Below are 20,134 nucleotides of genomic sequence, written 5' to 3'. Positions count from 1 at the left end.
GCATCCCGTCAGTAGTGCTAGACGGTTAATCAAAAGTCGGTACGACAACGTGCTATCCTCATCCCTTTACACAGACGCCGAGGTGTGACTTTTTACACTAATCTCCGTCGGCTCTGAGCTCATTCGTCGTACTGAGCGTGTGGGTTGTTGTGGTATCCCAGGTCGTCCAAATCATCCCTGGTCAGACCGTGCTCATCCTTATTCCGCAGGTAATCGTCCGCGGCGTAGTCGCTCCCGCCGCTGCTGCCGATCCCGCGCCTGCCCGGGCTGGCCGGGCTCAGCTTCGTCAGGGAGCCGTCGCTGCTTCCCATGGTCGACCCCCGCGACTTGCCGACGAGTGAACGCGTCAGGCTATCGTGCCGCCCCGTCATCCCAAATGTCGGCGCGCGGTCGAACGCCGTGCCGCTTCGGCTCATCCCCGCCGCGCTGGGTGATCGTGTGTTGTACTTGCCGAGGTAGTCCCGCTTGATACTCTGCACGGATCCCGCCGACGATGCCCGGATTGACTCCTCCCGCTGCTTCAACGCCTCCTTGATCTGCCTCCGAAACGGCTTGCTCTTCTCGAACCTCTTAGCCACCGGCTCGATGTCGTACGCCAACGGCGCGCGATAGCTCGCCTTCTTCATTCGCATCTCCTTGTCCAGCGATATGCGGTCCGTCTCTTCCTTCCACAGCTTCTTCTTGAGCGCATTCTCGGCATCCTTACGGCACTTCTCCTTGAAGTCCTCACGCTCCTTCTGCGCTCTGTGCTCCCAGAGCTCCGCCCTCTGCTGCTTAAACGCTTCCTGGAGAGCAAACTCCTGGTCAGCCTTTCGTCGCCGCTCCGCAGCCTCGAACTTCATCTTCCACTCTTCGTGCTCCGCCTGGGCCTTCTGCCGCCGCGCCCGGTTTGCCGCCATGAGCTTGTCAACCTCCTCTCGCTCAGCTTGGTTCCGAGCAATCCTCTCGTCAAACTCCCTATTCCGTTTGGACTGCTCCCACGGCTTCAGCTTGTAAACCTCGATCTGCGCATCCGTCGGGGACATACCCTTCTCGATTTGAAGCCGCTCCAGCTTCGCCTCGAGCTTCTCCCGGTCCGCGTCGAGCTCAGCCTTCTTCCGCGCCCACCGCTCATCCGCCTGTGCCTTGAGCTCCTCCTCAACCTGCCGCTTCAGGGACACAAACCCGCCGCTGGACCCGCCGCTTCCCTGGGATCCACCATACTCTGAGCCACCCCTGGACTGCGCCCTGGAGCGCGTCATGGGCGGGGAGTAAGGCACGTCCCCGGACGCAGAGCGAACGTGCGATGCGTTCTGCGTGGCGCCACTCTTCTTCGGCTTTGGCGATATAGCCGGCGACGCCAGGTAGGGATCCTTGCGCTCAATCTTGCGGAGCGAGCTCGACCTCATGCTCCCCCTCGTGCTGCCGCGGCTCGCGGGCAAGCTCGCGTTGGACGGACTCCTGGCGCTCACGGCCATCGCGCTCTCCCACGGCTGCGCGTGGTGCGCGCCGATGTGAGACGACTGCAGCGTGGACATTGACCTGACGGAACCAGTGGGCGTGCCCCCGCCCCGGACGCTGGGGGCGCGCGCGGTGGGAGACGTACCGACGAGGCCCCCGTCGGAGAATTCCCCGTCGCCCGTGGACACCGGCGTGTTACCGCGTGGCATCACCGACTCGGGCTCGTCCTCGGGCTCGTCCTCGGGCTCGTCCTCGGGCTCGTCGTATTGTTCCGCCCCCTCGTCAACTGCGGGTTCGTCGAGAGAATCCTGGAGCTCGTCCTCGCCCTTCCCTTCGTAAGACTCGTATACGGCGCCGGCGGCGTCCGGATGCATCGCTTCGAACAGTTCCCCGAGGATATCATCCTCGCTCATGCCCTCGGCGAGCTGCGTGTGAAACGGGGACGAGCGGTCAGTCGCGGTTCGGTCCGAGGAGAATTCTGTTGGAAAGGAAAAGAAGGCCGAACTCCGGGTTCCCCGCGATTAGAACACGTCGCGACGCGGCGCGATTGCCAACGAGAACCCCAAACGCGCGCCTCTCGGGTCCCTCGGGATAGTTTGAACTCCTCGGTCCCGTTCGCGCTAGGTTTATAGCGCACCTTCTCAGCCATGATGCGCTCGACATCCACGCCGCTCGCCCTCATCTCGTCCAGAAGAGAGTGGTCGATGCCGGGGGGAATCTCGCGCGTCCCCGCGGCGGTGCTCGCCATACCCGCTGGCTCGCCCGGCACGAACGCGTGTGCGCTGATCCGGACGACCTATAAGGATGTCCCCTGGGGTCTTGCCCGGAGGACCGCGTCGCGGGTGACGTGCTCTTGTGGCGCGCTGGCAGCTTGGGAGCGCATTTTCAGGTATTTCGCGTCACGAGGCGTTGACCAAAAAACGTTCCGTCCGAATTCGAGAATGACGGTTTATTCGCGGATTGAAATGGCGTTATTTTTCGATTCATCCGCAGGACTGGATCAAATTCCCATTTCGTACCCCCGTCGCTTTGAAAATCGAGGAACGTTCACCGTTTGCAAACCCGAAAATTGCCCGACAGCGAACGGAATTCTCATCTTTATTTTGATCAACTACGCAACGGAGAGGGTTCCTCTACTTCTTCCCCTTCTTGCCCTTGATAGGCGGTTCCGGCGCGGCCGGCGGCTCGGGCTCGGGCTCGGGCTCGGGCCCCTTGGCCTTCTTCATCGCCGCCTCCCTCTCCGCCCGTACCTTCGCCTTCCTCTCCGCCTCGCGCTTAGCCTTCTCCGCGGCGATCATCTCCTTCTTGGCTTTTATCTCCAGCCGTTCCTTCTCTCGCTGCGCTCGCGCATCCTCGAGCTCCTTCTTCTTGCGCTCCTTCTCCAGCCGTTCTCTCTCCTCTTTCTCAGCCTTACGCTTCTTCTCGAACGCCTCGATCTTGGCCTTAGTCGCAGCCTTCTCGGCGGCGGCGGCAGCCTCCTTGGCCTTCAGCGCCGCCGCTTTCTTCTCCTTCTTGGCTCGGAGCTCGGCGGCGGCGGAGGCGTCGGCAGCCTCCTTAGCCTTCTTCTTCTGCTCGAGCTCAGCCTTGAGCGCTTCGGCGTGGGCCTTCTGCTTCTCCATCTTAGACTTGGCGCGCGCGCGAGCCTCCCGCTCCTCAGCCTCCTTCCGAGCCTTCTCCTCCTCCTTCTTCTTTTGCAGAAACGTCTTTTCGTTTGGATCGCGCGGCTTGCGAGGGGTGACGTCTCGTCTCTTCGGGGGCGACGCGACGAGCTCCTTGGGCGGGTAGATGCCGTGTACGCGCCTCGGTGATAGGCTCGCCTTGGCGCGTACCTTTTCGAGGGACAGCTCGAGCTTCGCGGCAGCCTTGGCCTCGTCGGTGAGCTCCGCGCGAAGCGAGCCGTCGGCGCCCTTCACCTTCTTATAGCCGAATGGTAAGTTGGCGTGGGAATCCTCGGCGAGTAGCCCGTTGAGTTCCGCAACCTTCGCCTCCTGTTCCTCGGGTGAGAGCATGGCGGCCAGAGCCTCGGGGGGAGGACCGGTGCGGATCATCCTGTCGTTCACGCCGGTGTCCTGCTTGGGTGCGAGCCCGCTCTGATCGCGGTTGCGGTCTGAGAGGTTCAGAAAGTTGCTCCCGCGGCCGTTGAGCTCAGCCTTCTTGGCCCACTCCTGGCGCCTCCGTCGCAAGCCCGCGTCGCGCTTCTCCTTCTCGAGCTGCTCCCTTTCCTTCGCGATCGCCTCCTTCTCCAGACGCATCTCGCGTTTCAGCGCGATCTGCCGAATCTCAGCCTCGCGCTTCTCCCGCTGAAGCGCCAGCGCCGCGCTAGACGTGGACCGGCCAGAGACGGAGGACGCCTGCGCAAACCTCGGCTTGCCAAAGCTCGGCCCGGGCGGCCTCGAGAATCGAGACTCGTGCGCGGGCGGAGAGCTGAACTCGTCGTCCAGCGACATCTCCGACATGGCGGGGATCACGCCTGAGCGCTGGTGAATCGAAGCGTTGGTGGGACGCATAAAAGCGTTTGGCGATCGAACCGGGGGTTTCGCCGCCGCCGCCGGGCGCGGCCTCTCCGCCTCTGGGCTCCTCAGGCTTCCGTCGGAATCGCGTTGCTTCCTGGTGACGTCGGACCGAGGGTCGACCTTACGCACGGCGCCGTACCCGCTGCTCTTGACCATGGACTTTGGCTTGACCTCGAACGCCGACTGCTTCCTCGCGGGTGGTCGCGGGGGATCGATAAAGTCGGAGGGGGACTCCGCGTAGAGCTCGGCGAGGGGCGCGGGGGGCGGGGAGAACGCGCCGCCGCCGCCAACCCCGGGGGGGTCGTAGTCGACGAGCTGCTCCACGGGTGGCCTGCCCCGCGCGGGCGGTCGGTCGTACGCCATCCCGGACGGGGATCCGGGCGGTAGGGTCCGCCTCGCGTTGAGGGTGGAGTGAAGCGAGGGGGAGTCGACGTCGCTGCCGCTTCCGATGTCACCCGCCATCCGGAGGACGTCCAGAGAGGCCTCGATATCCGGGTGGGTGGTCCCGTTGTGCGAGGCGAAGGTCGTGGCCGAGTTGGCGATCATGCTCTTGAGCGCGCCGACGCCGCTGCCGCCAACCTGCGCCATGCATCTCGCGCAAGTCATCAGCGCCTCACCCGCGCACCGCTGCATCTCGCCAAAGGCGGGGTCCCCGGTGGCATCCTCAGCCGACGCGGCAATCCTGGCGAGCGCGCCGCCCGCGCACCTCTCGATGACCTCCTCGGCGGCGTCCTCTCCGCGTAGCCTCGCCGCGAGTCGCGTCGCAGCCTTGAGCGCGATCGCCCGCTCCTCCGCGGGGTCCTGACCCTTCACGTGGTCCATCGCGGTTTGCAGACAGAGCTGCAAGAGGTGAAGCGCGGGTCTCGCCTCCAGTCTGGCGTGCTCCGCCATCGCCGCCATGAGCTGGAAATCCACGCGCTTCAACCCGGGGTGCTGCCCGCCCGGTGAGCACTGCTTCACCACCGGGTCCACGAGGATGCCCACCGGAATGTTGGCGTGGTTATCGAGCGCGAGTTTGAGCTCGGCGCTGATGAAATCGCGCACCGGATCGTTTCTCATGTGCTCAATGAGCATGAAAACGATCGTCTTGTACACCACGGGGGAGAAGGCGTTGGAGGCGGTGATGAACGAGTGGAGGAGCTGAAACATGCACGCGAGCGAGTGGATCTGCGTCCCCGGGTCCGGCGCTCTCGCGGCTTTCTTCAGGCAGTTGATCACCTGCCTGCACTCCTCACCCTTGATCTCAATCTCATCCGGAAACGCCGACCACAGCGTCGTGAGCAGCGTGAGGCTAACCTCGCGCAGGTCCTCGGGTCCCTCGGCGCACTGAAGCGCGGAGAGAAGCATGGAACCCGGGGTGCCCTCCTTGACCATGGCCTCCCTGGGCTTGGCCCCGCGCGCCAGCATCGCCGGCATGAGGACGTTGAGGGCGTCCATGTAAATCTTGGGGTTATCCCTGGCGTTAGCCGCGGCTCTCAGGTCGTCCAGCAAGAACTTGTGCAGATGCCTGGATTCCTGCGCGCAGAACCTGTCGATCATCTCCGCCATCGCGGACGCCTCCGCCGCACGCCTGGACCAGTCCGCGTCTCCCGACGCGTCGGACGCGTTGTAACCCAACGCGAACTGCGCCCCGCCCCGTTGATCGAGATTGTCGCGGGAAGTCTCGAAACCGTTCCCGGCGTCGACGGCGGCCATGCGCGCGGCGTCCGCCGCAGCCTTGGCGTCGCCGACCCTGATGTTACCCCCGATCTTGTCACCGCCGAGCCCGCACAGGATCTTGACGACGGCGACGGACGGACCGCCGGTGGAAGCTAGCCAGTTGTGCGCGTACCTCAGGATGGGCGATTCCCTCGGCAGGTGCCGAGCCACCGACTTGAGCGCCTTGACCGCGGAGGACACCACGCCGGCGTTCTTGTTGTAGAGACCGGCGCCGATGGCGTCGAAAACCGACGCGACGTAGCCCTCCGAGGGTTCCTCGGGTTTCTCCGGCGGGCCCGTCATGAGAAGCGCGAGCGTCTTGGAATGGGAGCGGATGCCGTCGAGCCAGTGGGTCGCCGCGGCGTTGGGTCCTTTCACCCTCGGCGGCCTCGCCTGTCCCTTCATCCACTCCATGAACGTGCCGGGCTGCGAGGACAGCAGCACCTCGCCCTCGCCCTTGCCCAGACCGAAGCTGGCCTCGATGGACCGGCCCAGGAGCTCGAGCGGCGTCTTGGGCGAGTCCGGGTCCTGGAGGAAGCCGAAGGGGTCGTCCTCGTCGTCGGCGCCCCGCAGGGGCTTCTCCGGCGGGCCCTTCTCGCCCGGCATCTTCGTCGGCGAGTTCGTCCACAGCGGATCGTCGTTCAAGTCGATCAGCGACCTGCCCGCCGGGTCCGTGACGCGGAGTCCGGGGCGGGAAACGCTGATGTTCTTGGTCGCCGCCGTGATGCGCGAGGTGATTGGCGCCGGGTCATCGAGCATCGACCCGCCGTTGTCAATGACGCCGTTGAAGACGTCGGGCGTGTTGGAGCGCTTGGCGGTCATGGCGGCGACCACCTTGGGCATGATCGGCGGGAGCTCGCCTACCGTTCGCTCGTAGAATTTTTCCAGAACGTTCGCGACGGCGTCCAGGTCACCAGCCACCACCAGCGTTCGCGTGGTCTGGTCCAGGGTGATGCCAAACGGCTTGAACACCGGCGCCAGCAGGTTCCAGTTGTAGAGGCGAACCACGGGGGACACGCCCTCCTTGAACGTGTCAATGGGCGCGGGAGGCATACCACGCATCGCGCCGAGCTTCGATATGAGCTCGCCGAAACCCTGCGGATTCGCGGAGGGTGGGAAAGGAGGGAGGGGTCAGCGTGAGGTGCCGGGGCGCGATTGAGGCGGTCAATGTCGGTCAACGGGCCGCGGGCTCCGTCAGCGACCCGTTGGGCGGGGGCCCAGGGTCCGAATCGCGATCGGCGCGATCGTGTCGGATTATACCAGATCGCGATCAGGCGCAACCGCGCTCCCGGGGTCGAGGAAAGCGACGATGAGGGCGTGGAACGCGCGATAGGGGCGCATTCAATATTCCTCCGCGTCCCGGTCTCTTAGCCATCATGCAGAAAGCGAGGTGGGGCGCACCTGTCCGTTCTCGAACTGATCCGCCAGATCGTCCGGGATGGCGACTTTACCGGTCCTCTTGCTCGCCGGGGGCGTCAGCTTGCCGCCCTCCATCATGCCGAGCACCCCGAGCCATCGGAAGACGTCGGGGTGGACCTGCATCGCTCACCCACCCTCTTGGCTCCTCCAAAAGAGACCAAATGGGGATTCTCCGGGATGCGCTCCTCCCAGAGCGTGCAGCGCAGATACGCCGCGATACGGGGGAGGTCCGAGATTCGTTCGGTTCCCTCGGTGTGACGCGCGTCCGATCCGGCGCGTTGGCCGTTCCGATTCGCGGTCCGCGACCAGCGATTGTGCCTCCGATGGGTTCAGGATCAGAACCTCGTTCCTCAAGAAGGCGGAGTCTCGCTTGGCGCGTTGGCAGGCAGACACAGGCTGTGGGCCCTCAGATTGGAGCACAGGTTATCAGTTTGGATTTTCTTCGCGCGCGCCGATTCGGGACGATTCGGGGTTCCGCAAACCGTCACCCCGTGAACAGCACAGTCGAAAGGGCGCAAAAGTTCTCGTGAATCGACTCTCCGTCGTCAAAAATTTCTGATGACTGCCCGCGCTATTTCCGTCCCAGCGCCTCGTCGATGTCATCCTTGGTGATGACGTACCCCGGCCCGTGCCTCGCCTGCAGCTCCTTGATCAGAGACGTGATCCTCTCCTTCATGTCCAGGAACGCGCCGGCCATCGCGTGCTGCCGCTCCATCGGCAGCGACGCGAAGGTGGCCATCCCAGCCGCCTCCAGCCCGCCCTCGCCGCCGTTGCGCTCCGCGTCCACCACTCGCTGCCGATTCACCAGATCCTCCAGAGACAGATCCCCCTCGTCGGGGTCGATCTCCGCGGCGTACACGATGTTCGGGTCGTCGGCGTCGCCCGCGTCATCGTCGTCGTCCACGTCGTCCTCCGTCGATCCCTCCCGTCGCCAGCGCAGGTGCTGACCCTCGCCGGGATCGTGCACCCACCGCGAGTTGGTGAATGTCGCGGGTCTCACCTCCGCGGCGAAGCCGTGCGCCTCGTTGGCGTCGTAGTGAAGCTCCCACGACGCGCTGGGTCCGGACGGGACGATGGCGCGTAGGGTACACGGCCACCAGACGACCGTGTCCTCGTCGTCGTCGTCCGTGATGACCCAGCGAACCTCCAGGCGGTCTCCCTGACGTTCATTTGCGAGAAAAACGAGATGTCAGACGCGATTTCAAAAGGAGCGAGGAGGGAGAGGCGGTCGGGGCACCCGGGAGGATGTGGGGGGAAGGGTTCGCACCTCGCTCAGTCCCAGGTTTGGCGCCACTGAGGCTTCGACGTCCGCGTCGGGCACGCCGCCGAGCGCGCGTGCGAGCGCCGCGTCAGACTCCGACGTGTCCACTTTCGCCCTCACCGTCGCGGGCCGATCCTCTCCCGCGAGATCTCCGGCCTCGTCGTCCGAATCGCGCTTCTTCTTCTCGCCCACGACGGCATCGCCGTCCGCTCGAGCCTCGGCCTTCTCCTCCACCGACATGTTCGTGGATTGAAACGCTTTTGACCGCCGATGAACCCCCGCACCGCGTGCTGGGGCGCGCGTTGTGAAGTGCCCCGTCGGGTTGTTTGAAAGGCAGCTGCCACCTTGTGGAGGTGTTTCGAGCGAAATTTTTTCTGGTGTCGTGAACGGAAATCGGAACAGCGCGCACAGCGACTGTGGTGTCGTAAAACCGAGGTATTTGCGGTTGGAGGAGTTATAAACCGTCGGGTTTTGAAAAAGCTGTCGAGGGACTGATGAGGACGAGGGGGTACAACAGCTGTGGGCGAGAACCAACAACGTTTGGGTGCCATAGGACTCGCGCGCTCGCGTGGGACTCGACCACATTGAACCGCGAGCAACCGCCGCGGATTGACCACAGCGTCGTCGGTGAAGACTTCGCTTGCGTTCGAGGTGCGTGAACTCGCGTCTGACCCGACAACGCCCCCGTTTCCGTTCGCGTCGCGGCGCTCGAAATTTTGGAACCCGCTGAACATCTTCTCCCCGGCGCCCCATCCGCAGGCTACGCAAACGCGCCTGAGACATCACTTCGACCAACATGAACGGATCCGGGGATAAGGGCGTGTTGGCAACGCACCAGGGGAACGCGTATCGCAGCGGAATGGCCACCGGAATGGCCAAACCGGGTGACACGTTCCAGAAGCCGGCGCCCGTCATGCAAGCCCCGGGTGCAACGACTTCGGGCGATGCCGGCAAGGAGAACGCCACCGCCTCGCGCGCCGCGGCGGCGCCAGCGAGCACCAGTGAGCCCGAAAAGCAGGAGGAGAAGCGATGGCAGGTACGTATTGACCTAATTCCCGCGAAACAGCGCGCTCCCACGACATATTCGCGCGTCCGTCGCGCGTCTACGGCGCGGGGGATTCCCCCGCTCCGTCGCAAACGGATACACAAAACGAAAATCGGGGGGGTGCACAGCGCCCTGTACACGTCCTTATCCTGACATCCAACCCGCTCTCCCACCTCGCAGCTGAGCGACTTCGACATAGGCAAGCCCCTGGGCCGCGGCAAATTCGGCAACGTTTACCTGGCCCGCGAGAAGAACAGCAAGTACATCGTCGCCCTCAAGGTTCTGTTCAAGCAGCAGCTGCAGCAGTCGCACGTGGAGCACCAGCTGCGACGCGAGATTGAGATCCAGTCCCACCTCAGGCATCCAAACATCCTGAGGCTCTACGGATACTTCTACGATCAGGTGAGACCAGCGCTAGTGTCTGCGATCCGCACCACTCAACCCACCGACCTTCGGTTCCCTTCGGCACACCCGGGCATCCGAGAGGGGTGCCACGATTTCGCCCCAACAGAAAACTTGTCCCCCCGACGCGCGTTTGCTGACGAGTCGCGCCCCTCTTCAACTCGACAACAGAACCGCGTGTACCTGATCCTCGAGTACGCCGCCCGCGGAGAGCTTTACAAGGAGCTCCAGAAGGCGAAGAGGTTCAGCGAGAGGCGCTCCGCCACCTACATCGCGTCGCTCGCCAGGGCGCTGGTGTACTGCCACAAGAAGCACGTGATTCACCGCGACATCAAGCCCGAGAACCTCCTCATCGGCATCAAGGGCGAGCTGAAGATTGCCGATTTCGGCTGGAGCGTCCACGCGCCCAACTCCAGGCGGCAGACGCTCTGCGGTACCCTCGATTACCTGCCCCCCGAGATGGTGGAAGGGCGGGACCACGATTCCGCCGTCGACGTGTGGTCGCTGGGTGTGCTCGCGTACGAGTTTCTGTGCGGCGTGCCCCCGTTCGAGGCTGAGGGCCACAGCGAGACGTACAAGCGCATCCTGCGGGTGGACCTTCACTTCCCCTCGCACGTGAGCGCCGACGCCCGCGATATGATCAGCGGGCTGCTGGTGAAGGATCCCAAGGCGCGTCTGCCGCTGAGCAAGCTACTGGACCACCCCTGGATCAAGAAGAACGCGTCGCCCAACGGGATCCCGCAGGCTGAGAAGGATGTGGCTGTTTAAACGAGGTGAGAGAGGTCCTCAGGAGGGAAAGAGAAGGATCACCCCGAGGTGTGGAGGGAGAGAGATATGTGAGAGGAGGTGGCGTCTTATTATTTCTGCGTGGAGACGCGGAAGCACGCATGCACCCTTGAGTTGCAACGAGAGACGGGCGTGAATTCATTTTCATCACAGTTGTCGTCGTCCCGCCCCCTGTTCGTCCCTCATTCCCCCCAAAAGGTTGGAAACTCGTGCACGTACCCCATGGCGTATCGCATGTAACTCACCGTCGCGTTAAGGAACGGATCCTGTCGAATTGCCTCGACGTACGGCCTCCTGTCCTCTTTCTGGGTGAAATGCTCGTTTGCCGCCAGCTCCTCTTGGCTCCACCGCCCGACGTCAAACTCACCCGCCAGCTTCACCATCTCACCCACGTCCCCTTCCTCGAACTCCAGAAATCTCAACACCGCGCCCATCGTCCCGTCGAAGTCCTCGAAGAAACTCTCGAGCTTGACGTTCATCCCGCGCGGGTCCCGCTCGACGTCGCGGTACGCCAACGCGAGCGCACGGAGCTCGTCGTCCGCCATGGCTATCTCAGCCAGCATCGCATCCGTCGCACCGAGTTTGTCCGCGCTCGCCAACCGGTCCGCGTACGTTCCGCCGCCGAGCTCGGGCGACGGCTCGAACAGCCAACGCTCGTCCCCGGGCAGCCTGCGATGGTACAGATACCCCGATATGAGAACCTGCGTCGGATCACGGACGACGTGAACCGCGCGGTACTCCCCGAGCGTAGACACCAGGCTCGCGCACTCTCGAGGCACGGACGAAACTCCATCCTTTGATGACGTCCCTTGGACGCCGTCGCCGTCGTCGTTGGCGTCGTCGTCGCCGTCTCCAAGTCCGTCCAGGCCGTCGCCCCGGTGCCCTCGCGCGAGCATAAACTCCGGGAGTTGTTTCCCGAGGTGGTAGTCGAGGACGATTCTCGCGGCGGCGACGGCGGCTCGCGACTCGTCGACGCCGCTTCGCTCCGGGTGGTCTTCCATCCAGCGTACGTCCGCGAACGGGCCGTACTTCGCCGCCCACCTTGGGTCCGACGCGATGTGCGAGAATACGTCGCGCATGAGTGCGGTGCCCGTCTTGTGATGCGTCGCGACGACTCGGGTAAGGTGCTCGGGCCCGGTCCAGCGGCTGGGCTCGGGCGACGGGGTTGCCGAGACGACGCGCCGGTCGCGTCGGTCCTCCGCGGCGCGGCGCGCGATGTCTCTCACGTTGGACGAGGTCCTGTCCGCCATCGCGTCGAGGTAGGCGTACATGGGAAGGCCGAGAACACCGCGCGGCTCGACCGACGCGCACGTTCTCGCGTCTCGTCCCAGGAAGTTTCCAGCGGCGGCGTCCTTGAGGGACGACACGGTGTCCCATATTCCCGCGGAGACGAGCGACAGGCGCTCGCGCCACGCGTCGTCGCGCGACTCAGAGATTATCGCGCGTCGCCTGTCGACCGGAACCGCGGTGAACAGGAGGCACGCGAGCGTCCAAAAGAGCGCGACGCACGCCCAGAAGGATAAGGAAAAGGAAAACCTGGGCAACCCCGTGCTCGGCCAGGAGCCGCGTCGGGACCCGGACGACGCGCGTCGCGCCGGTTTATCGGGGCTCGCCGGCGGCGACATCGTCGCCGGCAGGCGAATGTCCACGTACGTCGGCCGATGCATCACGCGTTCGCCCGCGCGCTCCGTCATAGTCACACGCGCCACGCGGACACAGCTGTGCGCACGCAAAACTTCTGGGCTCTCGCGCGGTCCAAGAGAAAATACGTCTCGTTGGTTCGAACCACGTCACTTCACCGCCGCGGGAGGCGTCGCCGCGACGAGCGCGCCGCTCGGCATGTACGACCCGCCCGCGTCACCGGGGCGATTCCGATACCCCGCGCCCCTCGACGAGGATGCCGACGACGAGCCTCCTACGACGCCCGGCGGCGACTCCCTGTTCACCACCACCGCAAACCCGCTCACGAAGCCGCCTCTCAAAGCCTTCGCCGGTTCCTGGGCGCAGGACGCGCCGCGCTCCCCGCTGAAGCGCGCCAAGGTTGGCAGCGACGACGCCGCGACGCCGACGAAGCTCACGAAGAGCCCCGCGCGCAGGAGGGTGCTCTCCGATCTCTACGGGCGTCTCACCGTGGCGACGGAGCGCGAGCCCAGCGGTGAGGACGTGGCCTCCACTGAGCAGGGAACCGACGCGACTGGAGAGACGGGGGGTGAGCGCGGGTCGCAGAGGCGGGCTTGCGCGCCGCTGAGGGTGGCGTGTCGCCCCCCGAGGAGGTCCGAGGACAGGCCGAAGGTGATCCAGCTCCTCACGCCCGTCTCGGCGGCCAGGCTCGCCGAGGACTTCGCCGGGCTCCCGTCGCCGCTCTCCGTGCCGTGGTAAGGGTCAGGACGAGGAGGTGGCTCGAGCTTCGCTGCACGGACAGTCCGTATGAGCATATTAGTGTGGTCTCCACATTGTGAGATGAATACCCATACGATCATCACAATGATTGCCTTTAGAGTCTGTTTTTGTCGGCTCGAGTGGCGCGCTGTCAGAAAAGTTTTTCCCGGCCTCCGCGCGCGGTTCCCGCCCTCGACCGCGGACGCCCTCGGGGTCCCAAACGCGACCGCGCCGACGGAATCGGCAGGTCCAGTCCACTGACGAGGCGTTGGCGCTCTCGTCGTGTTCTCGGTCGCGTCGAAGGCGCGTCGGGCGTCGATCACCGGTCTTCAAACATCTGGAGCGCACCGCGACCTCTCGCTTCGCAGTGAGGTTTTGAGGAGGCCCCGGCTCTGACCTCGCTCGGGGGAACCGGGCGAGGGGCGACGGTGGAGGTTCCGATCGCGGGTGCTTTGCGTTATTTGGGGTGACTGGAGTTCGGTCTCGGCGTCATGTCGCTGACCGTCGTCCGCGCGACGCTCAACAACGACACGCCAATCTCAGGGTGAGCGCTCCCGCCCCAAATTTCTCGGATCACCCTTACTAATCTGGCGCCGCGCCGCTCCCGAACCCCTCCCCCGCTAACCCCGCGCCCCGCCCCCTCGTCCTCTCGTCAGGGTTGAGCTGTCACCGTACGTCGTGACGCGCAAGGGGGACGGCACGTCGACCACCGCCGACATCCCGGAGTCGGATCCCGCGGACGGCGCCTACCTGCGGTACAGGTGGTACCGCAGCGGATCGCACAGGAAGGCTTCGGTGTGCAGCGTCCACCCCGGCGAACCCGCGGTGCTTCAGAACGTCCACAGCAAGACGTACCACTGCGACGAGGAGTGCTTCACGCAGTCGTGGAGGGAGTGGATGCGCGACCGCATAGCCCAAGGTTTGGACCAGGAGCAGCGCAACCCGCTGTGGAGGCCGCCCCACCTGAAGGACCAGGCGAACCACTCATCCCCGCACGGCTCGAGTCACAACCTCAACGCCGCCGACGGCCATCACAAGCAGCACAGGCCCCCGCGGCACGTCGAACCGATCGTCGCCAAGGATGAGCCGGAGACGTGGACGGAGGTGGGCCGGGAGAAGAGTTACAGCGCCACGATGGACGACGTCGGGCACCTGCTCAAGTTTGAGGTTGTCCCGGTGGATGCCGCCTCCGGCGCCGGGTGCGGAGCGCCCGAGACGTTCACCACCGGCCGAGTCATCCCGGCGCCGACGCCGCCTCGGCGTAACCTGGTGCCCGTGGCGAGACACGACGGGAGCGAGGGCGGGACTTTCACCGTGCTCACGTACAACGTCCTCGCGGATCTCTACGCCACGAGCGAGATGTACGGGTACACGCCGCAGTGGGCGCTGAGCTGGAACTACAGGCGGCAGAACATCCTCAAGGAGATCGTCATGCACGACGCGGACATCCTGTGTCTGCAGGAGGTGCAGAGCGATCACTTCGAGGACTTCTTCGCCGGGGAGCTCGCCAAGGCTGGCTACACCGCGGTGTACAAGAAGAAGACGGCGCAGGTGTTCAGCCAGGGCACGTACGTCATCGACGGGTGCGCCATCTTTTTCAAGAAGGACCGGTTCACGCTGATCAAGAAGTACGAGGTGGAGTTCAACAAAGCGGCGCTCTCCCTGGTGGAGTCGCTCGGCGGGTCCTCCCAGAAGAAGGACGCGCTCAACCGGCTGATGAAGGACAACGTCGCGCTGATCGTCGTGCTCGAGGCGCTGGAGCAGCCCGGCGTCCAGGCGCCGCAGGGTAAGCGTCAGCTGCTCTGCGTGGCGAACACCCACATCCACGCCAACACCGAGCTCAACGACGTGAAACTCTGGCAGGTCCACACCCTGCTCAAGGGCCTGGAGAAGATCGCCGCGTCGGCGGAGATTCCCATGGTGGTCTGCGGCGACTTCAACTCGGTCCCGGGCAGCGCCGCGCATAACCTCCTGAGCAACGGCCGGGTGGACGGGGCGCATCCCGAGCTCGCGACGGATCCCTTTGGCATTCTCAGGCCCCCGTCGAAGCTGCAGCACCCGCTGCCGCTGGTGTCAGCGTACACGGCGCTGACCAAGCAGCCGTGCCTGGAGAGCGAGGCGGCGGAGAGGCAGAGGACGCGCATGGACGCCCAGGGCACGGGCGAGCCCATCTTCACCAACTGCACCAAGGATTTCTTCGGGACGCTCGACTACATCTTCTACACGGACGACACCCTGGCGCCGCTCTCCCTGCTCGAGCTCCCCTCCGAGAAGGAGTGCAGGAACAAGTACGGGGGACTGCCCAACACCCAGTGCTCGTCGGATCACGTGGCGCTCATGGCGGAGTTCCAGTGGGGCGCGGCGAGGCAGTGGTAGCCGACGCCCTTGTTTTTTCGTGTTGAACCGAAGGCTCGCGCGTAAGTGTTAGCGGCTCCGGACACCGTTTCGATCGCGCTGGATGCTTGTAATCACAGTCACGAGCGATCATCTCAACAGCAAACTAATGACTCGCCATTTTCAACCAACTCTTCTATAGTCCTCTTCTATAGACCTTTGGGCGCCGAGACTCCGTACTTTTTCAAGAGTCGCTTCATCAACTCGTCGTCTTCGCTGTCCTCGTCGTCCGAGAGCGGCTGGTACGAGATCGTGGGCATGACCTCCGCGACGGCCGTGGACTCGATCCGCTCCCGCTCCTCGGCGCTCCGGGCTCCCGCGAACTCGTCGAGCGACGGTCCCCTCTCGGGCGCTCGCGCGGGCGATCGAAGCCTCCCGGGTGCGTCGTCGTCGCCCGCCGGGTCGTAAATCGCAGCCTCCGACATTTTCTGCACCCCCCACCTCGTGGGCGGGGTCCATCCGTCCGGGTCCGCCCTCCCGGTCGTCGTCCCGGTCACCGCCGTGCCGGCGTCGTCAAAGTCGGAATCGGAGTAGTCGTCGTCGTGCAGGGTGCTGCCGTCCCTGTCGCCGCCGCCGATGCCGCCCCTGAGGCTCAGCGACCCCGCCTGGCTCGTGCTCACCGCGCTGAACGTATCGCTGGACGCGCGGAGCACCTCATCTCCGTCCTCGTGGCCCCCGGTCGTCGACGCGGGCGGCGGCGACCGGTCGAACGCGTCCCCTGCCCGTTTTCTCCCCGCGTCGTCGCTTCCCTGTGCCACCTCGGAGTCTCCCTCGGTTTCATCCGGGTCGTCCGTCGCCGGAGACTCGGGCATGCTGTCCCCTTCCGCGAACAGCGGGAACCGCCGAAACGCCGGTCCGGTGTTGGACTGGCTCAGCCTGTGCTGCTGGTTGGGCGCGTCCGATCCCTCCAGCATCCCCGCCGCCTCCGCCGCCGCCTGAGCCGCGAGCGACGATACCGACTCACGCGAACCCACGCTCCACCGCGCGGAACTGTTCCCCACCGACGCTCGAACGCTGCCCCCGTCGCTGGTCCCGAACCACGCGCCGCTCCCCCGCAGCTGTCCCCCAAAGAACGTTCCCCCCGTCGCGTCGTCGCCCGCCCCGCCGTCGCTCACGCGCACGGCGGTGAACGCGGAGTTTCTGCTCGGAACGAGACCGGGGGAGTCGACGCGATCGGCACCCGCGTCCCTTTCAAACCCTTCGACGAACCCGGGACCCGGGTTTTCATCCCCGGAATTAGTTATAAGTTCCAACCCGATCGCCGCGGGGGATCGCGCCCGTGCCGGCGGTTCCGTCGCGATCGGGAGCGGTGCGGCGCACGTGGTCGCGAGCCCGCGAGGGAGCGGCGGGAGCGGGGGCACGTCCCGCGCCGCGGCCCCTTCGTCGCCGTCGCCGTCGCCGTCGCCGCCCGCCGCGTCGTCAATCGCCGGTGCAATCGACGATGCGTCGCCCGCGCGAGACGCCCTCGGCGCGACGGACCGCCGTATGACGCTCATCCGCGTCGACGTTCTCGCGCGTCCCGCCGTCACGGCACGCGCGGCGGCTCCCCCCCGCGCACCCACCCACGGATCCGTCATGACCGCCCGGCTCTTCCGCCCGTCTCCTTCGTACTTCCAAGCCTTCGCCTCGTCCTCCTCCCGTTCCTCCTCGATCGGGGACGGCGGCTGGTCGCCGGTACCGCGCATCCCGCCGCCGGCCGACGCCTTCACGCCAGCCTCGGGCGCCGCCCACACGGTGTTGGTGGCGGCGTCGGAGCTCCTCTTGGAGTGACCGGAGGAGGACGCCGCCGAGAACCGTGACCCCGATTCCCGCGAGGCGGCGGTGAAACCGGAGCCCGCGGACTCGCCGACGCCGAACCTCGGCGACCTCATCGCGCGCGCCGACGACCGTTCCCGAAACGCGTCATCGTCGTCGCCGCCGCCGCCGTCGTCGTCCGCGCCTCCGGACGGGCGCCCGCCGCCGTCGCTCCGCCTGAGACTCCCGAGTTGCGACTGGAGCGATCGAAGCTGCTCGTTGAGCTCCGAGAGCTGCGCCTGTTGCGCGGCGAGGAGCTCCGCGGTCTGCGCGTCCACCTCGCTCCGTCCGCTCTCCGTGCTCGCGCGCATTGCATCCCTGTAGGCCGCGTCGAAGGATGAGACTCCGAGGCCCCCGCGGCCGAGCCCGCCGCGGCCGAGCCCGAGCCCGACGGCGGTGACGCCGAAGGACTCGATCGACCGCCGCGCGCTGGAGCCCGCGCCGTCCCGGGGGTTCGATCCTCGCGCCTCAGCGTCGGGGGTACACCGCGGGAGGTTAGTGGACGACTCGTAGTACGCCGAGGCGCGTTTGGACGTCGTCGCCGGCGCGTTCGTCCCCCCGTCCCCGATGGCCGTCCCCGGCGCCGGGCGCGGGGGCACGGAGGAGGTCAGCGAGGAGGTCAACGAGCGCCTCGCGGCGGCGTCGCGCTCCGGACTCGCCCCGATCCCCTTGCCCCTGGGTGATGGACCGGGAGGCGGCCTCTCCCGAGGGGACGGCGGCAACCGCGGCCCCTCCATGCGTCTCGCGTCGGACCTTCCAATGGCTCCCCCGCAGCTGTCCTAACAACTCACTTTTGAATCCCGCCCGTTTGCGATCGCGATATTCCCGCCCAAAAAGTTCCCCCGCGACTGCGTTTGGTCCATTTTTCTGCCTCCTATGGGCTTTTACCCTGCCGATACCTCCCATCGACTCGGCCCAGTTGGCCATCTGAGAGCCCGTGCTCGAACGGGGCGAAAGCCAGCTCACGGTTTTTGGCGTGTGTCGTGGCGAGATCTGGCGACGGGCGCGCCACAACGAGAGCCCCGGACGCTTCCGCCTCTCCGAGTGACCGACCGCGCGCGAGGAGCACGCGCTCGGGCGAGGGAGACCCGCGGAGCGCGCGCGAAACCCCGTGCGGAGCCGCCCCGCGCGCGCGTGATCACCCCTCGAGGTTTTCCACGCCCCGAGGTGACGAAGGGCGCTTTGTTGGGCGCGGGAATTGTCGGTTCGGGCCCGAGGGTGCCGCGGGCGTGAGATGGGCACCGCGGCGGCGACGAAGGGCGTCAGGGGCGCGAGAGCGACGCCCTGGGCGGCCGCGCTCGAGAAGGGCGTGGAGGGATGGAGCTCCTTCACGGAGACGGGCAGCGGGGAGGACATCAGGACGGAGGATGGGAGCCGCGAGGTCGTGGACAGCGCGAGGGTTCGCGCCGGCGCCGCGGCGGCCAGCGCGGGCGCGCCGGCTGCCGACGGTCCCGTCGCGGCCAGATCCGGCGGTGACGGCAAGTCCGCGGACGCCAAGTCCGGCGGCGGCACCGGCGCCGCGGCCGCGAGCGGCGCCGACGGCAAGGCCCCGAGCGGCGGCGGCGACGCGACCGTCGCCGCGAAGAGGGACGCGAAGGATCCGAACAATCCCGCCGGCAAGCGACCCGCGCTGGATCAGGGCTGGAGGCTCTACCGCCGCGACGTCGAGTGGCAGTGCCGGTGGCTCGAGCTCCGCATGGTGGAGATCGACGGCCACGTGGACAGGTACCAGCGCATGCTCGACGGCATCGAACGCGCCAAGCGGCGCGGGGGCGACGACGACGGAGTCGAAGCCGCCGAAAAAACGACGACGACGTCCGGCGAACCCGAGACGACCGCCCTCACCGACGGCGTAGCCACGCGCATGAAGCGCAGGCGCCAACACCAGGGCGACACCCCGCCGCCCAACCCCGTCCTGGGCACCCACCCGCTCCTCGTCGCCGACGACGACGCCATGTTTGGTTTCGGCACGGCGCGTACGACTGATCAAAAACCGGAGAAGCTCACCGCCGCGCAGAGGAAGCGGCGCAAGAAGGAGGCGGCCGCGCAGGCTGCCCTCGCGGACAAGTTGGCCAACAAGAGCGGAAGCGGCACCGGCAGCGACAGCGACCTCTCCACCGCCGCGCTCTACGAGCAGATTGAGGTTTTGCAGCAGAGGGTCACGGCGCTGCACGCCAGGCTGGGCCAGCCCGCCCCCGAGTTGAACGGCACCGGCTCAGTCGTGGCGATCAGGAACAACCGCGGCGCCGCCATGGGCGCCTTTGGCGGATTCGCTCGAGAGCCCATAAAGCCCCCCGTCGAGAAGCTCAAGAGCAGGAGGGACGATTTCGACATCAACAACGTCGTCGGCGCCAACGAGGGGGCCAAATTCGTCGAGCGAGCGCAGCACGTCGACATCTGCACCCCCGGCGTTCGCCCGGCGCCCACGTACGCCATGGCCCCGATCAACGACCAGCGCGGCTCGGCGAGGGCGGAGAAGGCCAAGGCGCAGGCGGAAGCCGCGGCGGCGGCGGCCATCGTCGCGGGCGAGGGGGGCAACGCGGCGGCTGTCGCGGAGGCGAGAACCGCGGGGCTTCCCGACGGCGCCCTCGACGACGACGACTGCCTCTCGGAGGATACCAGCGACGAGGCGTACGTCCACCGCCACGCGCACCTGGAGGTGGCGGAGCGCAAGGCTCGCACGCTGCCGGATAAGAGGGACAAGCGGGACAAGGACAGGAACGCCGGGGGCGGCCACGGGGGCGCGACGGGGGCGGCGAGGGCGGATGACGCAGACTCGGGTGACGGGTCGAACAAGCGGAGGAAGGGCGGGGGTAGCGGGAGCGCGAGCCCACCGACGCCCCCCGCGGTTTTAGCGGAGCCCGCGGTGGTGGCGGAGGACGACGGCGAGCCGGAGCTGAACTCCGCGGCGCTCGTGGGGTGAGACGATGTTCCTCGCGTGTAGCATTTTGGAGCGCACCTTTGTGACGATACATACGCGCGAGACGTGTAAAACGGGTCCTG

The 20,134-nt window shown here is 66.2% G+C and overlaps 9 protein-coding genes across 9 annotated transcripts; 4 read left to right on the top strand and 5 right to left on the bottom strand.

Annotated features, from left to right (window-relative positions):
- Nucleotides 1–119: 119 nt before the first annotated feature.
- Nucleotides 120–2,188, bottom strand: MICPUN_98804 (predicted protein; the record flags this gene model as incomplete). Its single annotated transcript, XM_002499656.1, has 2 exons — nucleotides 120–1,865; nucleotides 2,078–2,188. The coding sequence occupies 2 exons, from the start codon at nucleotides 2,186–2,188 to the stop codon at nucleotides 120–122; spliced, it is 1,857 nt and encodes a 618-aa protein (XP_002499702.1).
- A 323-nt stretch (nucleotides 2,189–2,511) lies between these two features.
- Nucleotides 2,512–7,193, bottom strand: MICPUN_55909 (hypothetical protein; the record flags this gene model as incomplete). The annotated part of the gene is made up of 2 exons (XM_002499655.1): nucleotides 2,512–6,746; nucleotides 7,053–7,193. 2 exons carry the CDS (start codon nucleotides 7,191–7,193, stop codon nucleotides 2,574–2,576), a joined length of 4,314 nt encoding a protein of 1,437 aa, XP_002499701.1. The 3' UTR covers nucleotides 2,512–2,573.
- A 448-nt stretch (nucleotides 7,194–7,641) lies between these two features.
- On the bottom strand, nucleotides 7,642–8,571 carry MICPUN_98806 (predicted protein; the record flags this gene model as incomplete). The annotated part of the gene is made up of 2 exons (XM_002499654.1): nucleotides 7,642–8,229; nucleotides 8,338–8,571. 2 exons carry the CDS (start codon nucleotides 8,569–8,571, stop codon nucleotides 7,642–7,644), a joined length of 822 nt encoding a protein of 273 aa, XP_002499700.1.
- A 349-nt stretch (nucleotides 8,572–8,920) lies between these two features.
- Nucleotides 8,921–10,704, top strand: MICPUN_113602 (hypothetical protein). Its single transcript, XM_002500139.1, has 4 exons — nucleotides 8,921–8,982; nucleotides 9,091–9,367; nucleotides 9,557–9,778; nucleotides 9,950–10,704. Exons 2-4 carry the CDS (start codon nucleotides 9,128–9,130, stop codon nucleotides 10,544–10,546), a joined length of 1,059 nt encoding a protein of 352 aa, XP_002500185.1. The 5' UTR covers nucleotides 8,921–8,982; nucleotides 9,091–9,127; the 3' UTR covers nucleotides 10,547–10,704.
- A 42-nt stretch (nucleotides 10,705–10,746) lies between these two features.
- Nucleotides 10,747–12,258, bottom strand: MICPUN_55913 (predicted protein; the record flags this gene model as incomplete). The annotated part of the gene is made up of 1 exon (XM_002499653.1): nucleotides 10,747–12,258. The coding sequence occupies one exon, from the start codon at nucleotides 12,256–12,258 to the stop codon at nucleotides 10,747–10,749; it is 1,512 nt and encodes a 503-aa protein (XP_002499699.1).
- A 145-nt stretch (nucleotides 12,259–12,403) lies between these two features.
- MICPUN_55914 (predicted protein) lies at nucleotides 12,404–12,943 on the top strand (the record flags this gene model as incomplete). The annotated part of the gene is made up of 1 exon (XM_002500138.1): nucleotides 12,404–12,943. The coding sequence occupies one exon, from the start codon at nucleotides 12,404–12,406 to the stop codon at nucleotides 12,941–12,943; it is 540 nt and encodes a 179-aa protein (XP_002500184.1).
- A 491-nt stretch (nucleotides 12,944–13,434) lies between these two features.
- On the top strand, nucleotides 13,435–15,438 carry MICPUN_55915 (predicted protein; the record flags this gene model as incomplete). The annotated part of the gene is made up of 2 exons (XM_002500137.1): nucleotides 13,435–13,487; nucleotides 13,600–15,438. 2 exons carry the CDS (start codon nucleotides 13,435–13,437, stop codon nucleotides 15,317–15,319), a joined length of 1,773 nt encoding a protein of 590 aa, XP_002500183.1. The 3' UTR covers nucleotides 15,320–15,438.
- Nucleotides 15,439–15,486: 48 nt separating this feature from the next.
- Nucleotides 15,487–17,868, bottom strand: MICPUN_55916 (predicted protein; the record flags this gene model as incomplete). Its single annotated transcript, XM_002499652.1, has 1 exon — nucleotides 15,487–17,868. The coding sequence occupies one exon, from the start codon at nucleotides 17,866–17,868 to the stop codon at nucleotides 15,487–15,489; it is 2,382 nt and encodes a 793-aa protein (XP_002499698.1).
- A 497-nt stretch (nucleotides 17,869–18,365) lies between these two features.
- Nucleotides 18,366–20,121, top strand: MICPUN_55917 (predicted protein; the record flags this gene model as incomplete). Its single annotated transcript, XM_002500136.1, has 1 exon — nucleotides 18,366–20,121. One exon carries the CDS (start codon nucleotides 18,366–18,368, stop codon nucleotides 20,052–20,054), a length of 1,689 nt encoding a protein of 562 aa, XP_002500182.1. The 3' UTR covers nucleotides 20,055–20,121.
- Between the last annotated feature and the right edge of the window lie 13 nt (nucleotides 20,122–20,134).

Source organism: Micromonas commoda, chromosome 2 (genome assembly GCF_000090985.2).
Source record: "Micromonas commoda chromosome 2, complete sequence".
Classification (NCBI taxonomy): Eukaryota; Viridiplantae; Chlorophyta; class Mamiellophyceae; order Mamiellales; family Mamiellaceae; genus Micromonas; species Micromonas commoda.
The sequence above is the reverse complement of the archived record's forward strand: the minus strand, read 5'-3'. Positions and strand labels throughout refer to the sequence as shown.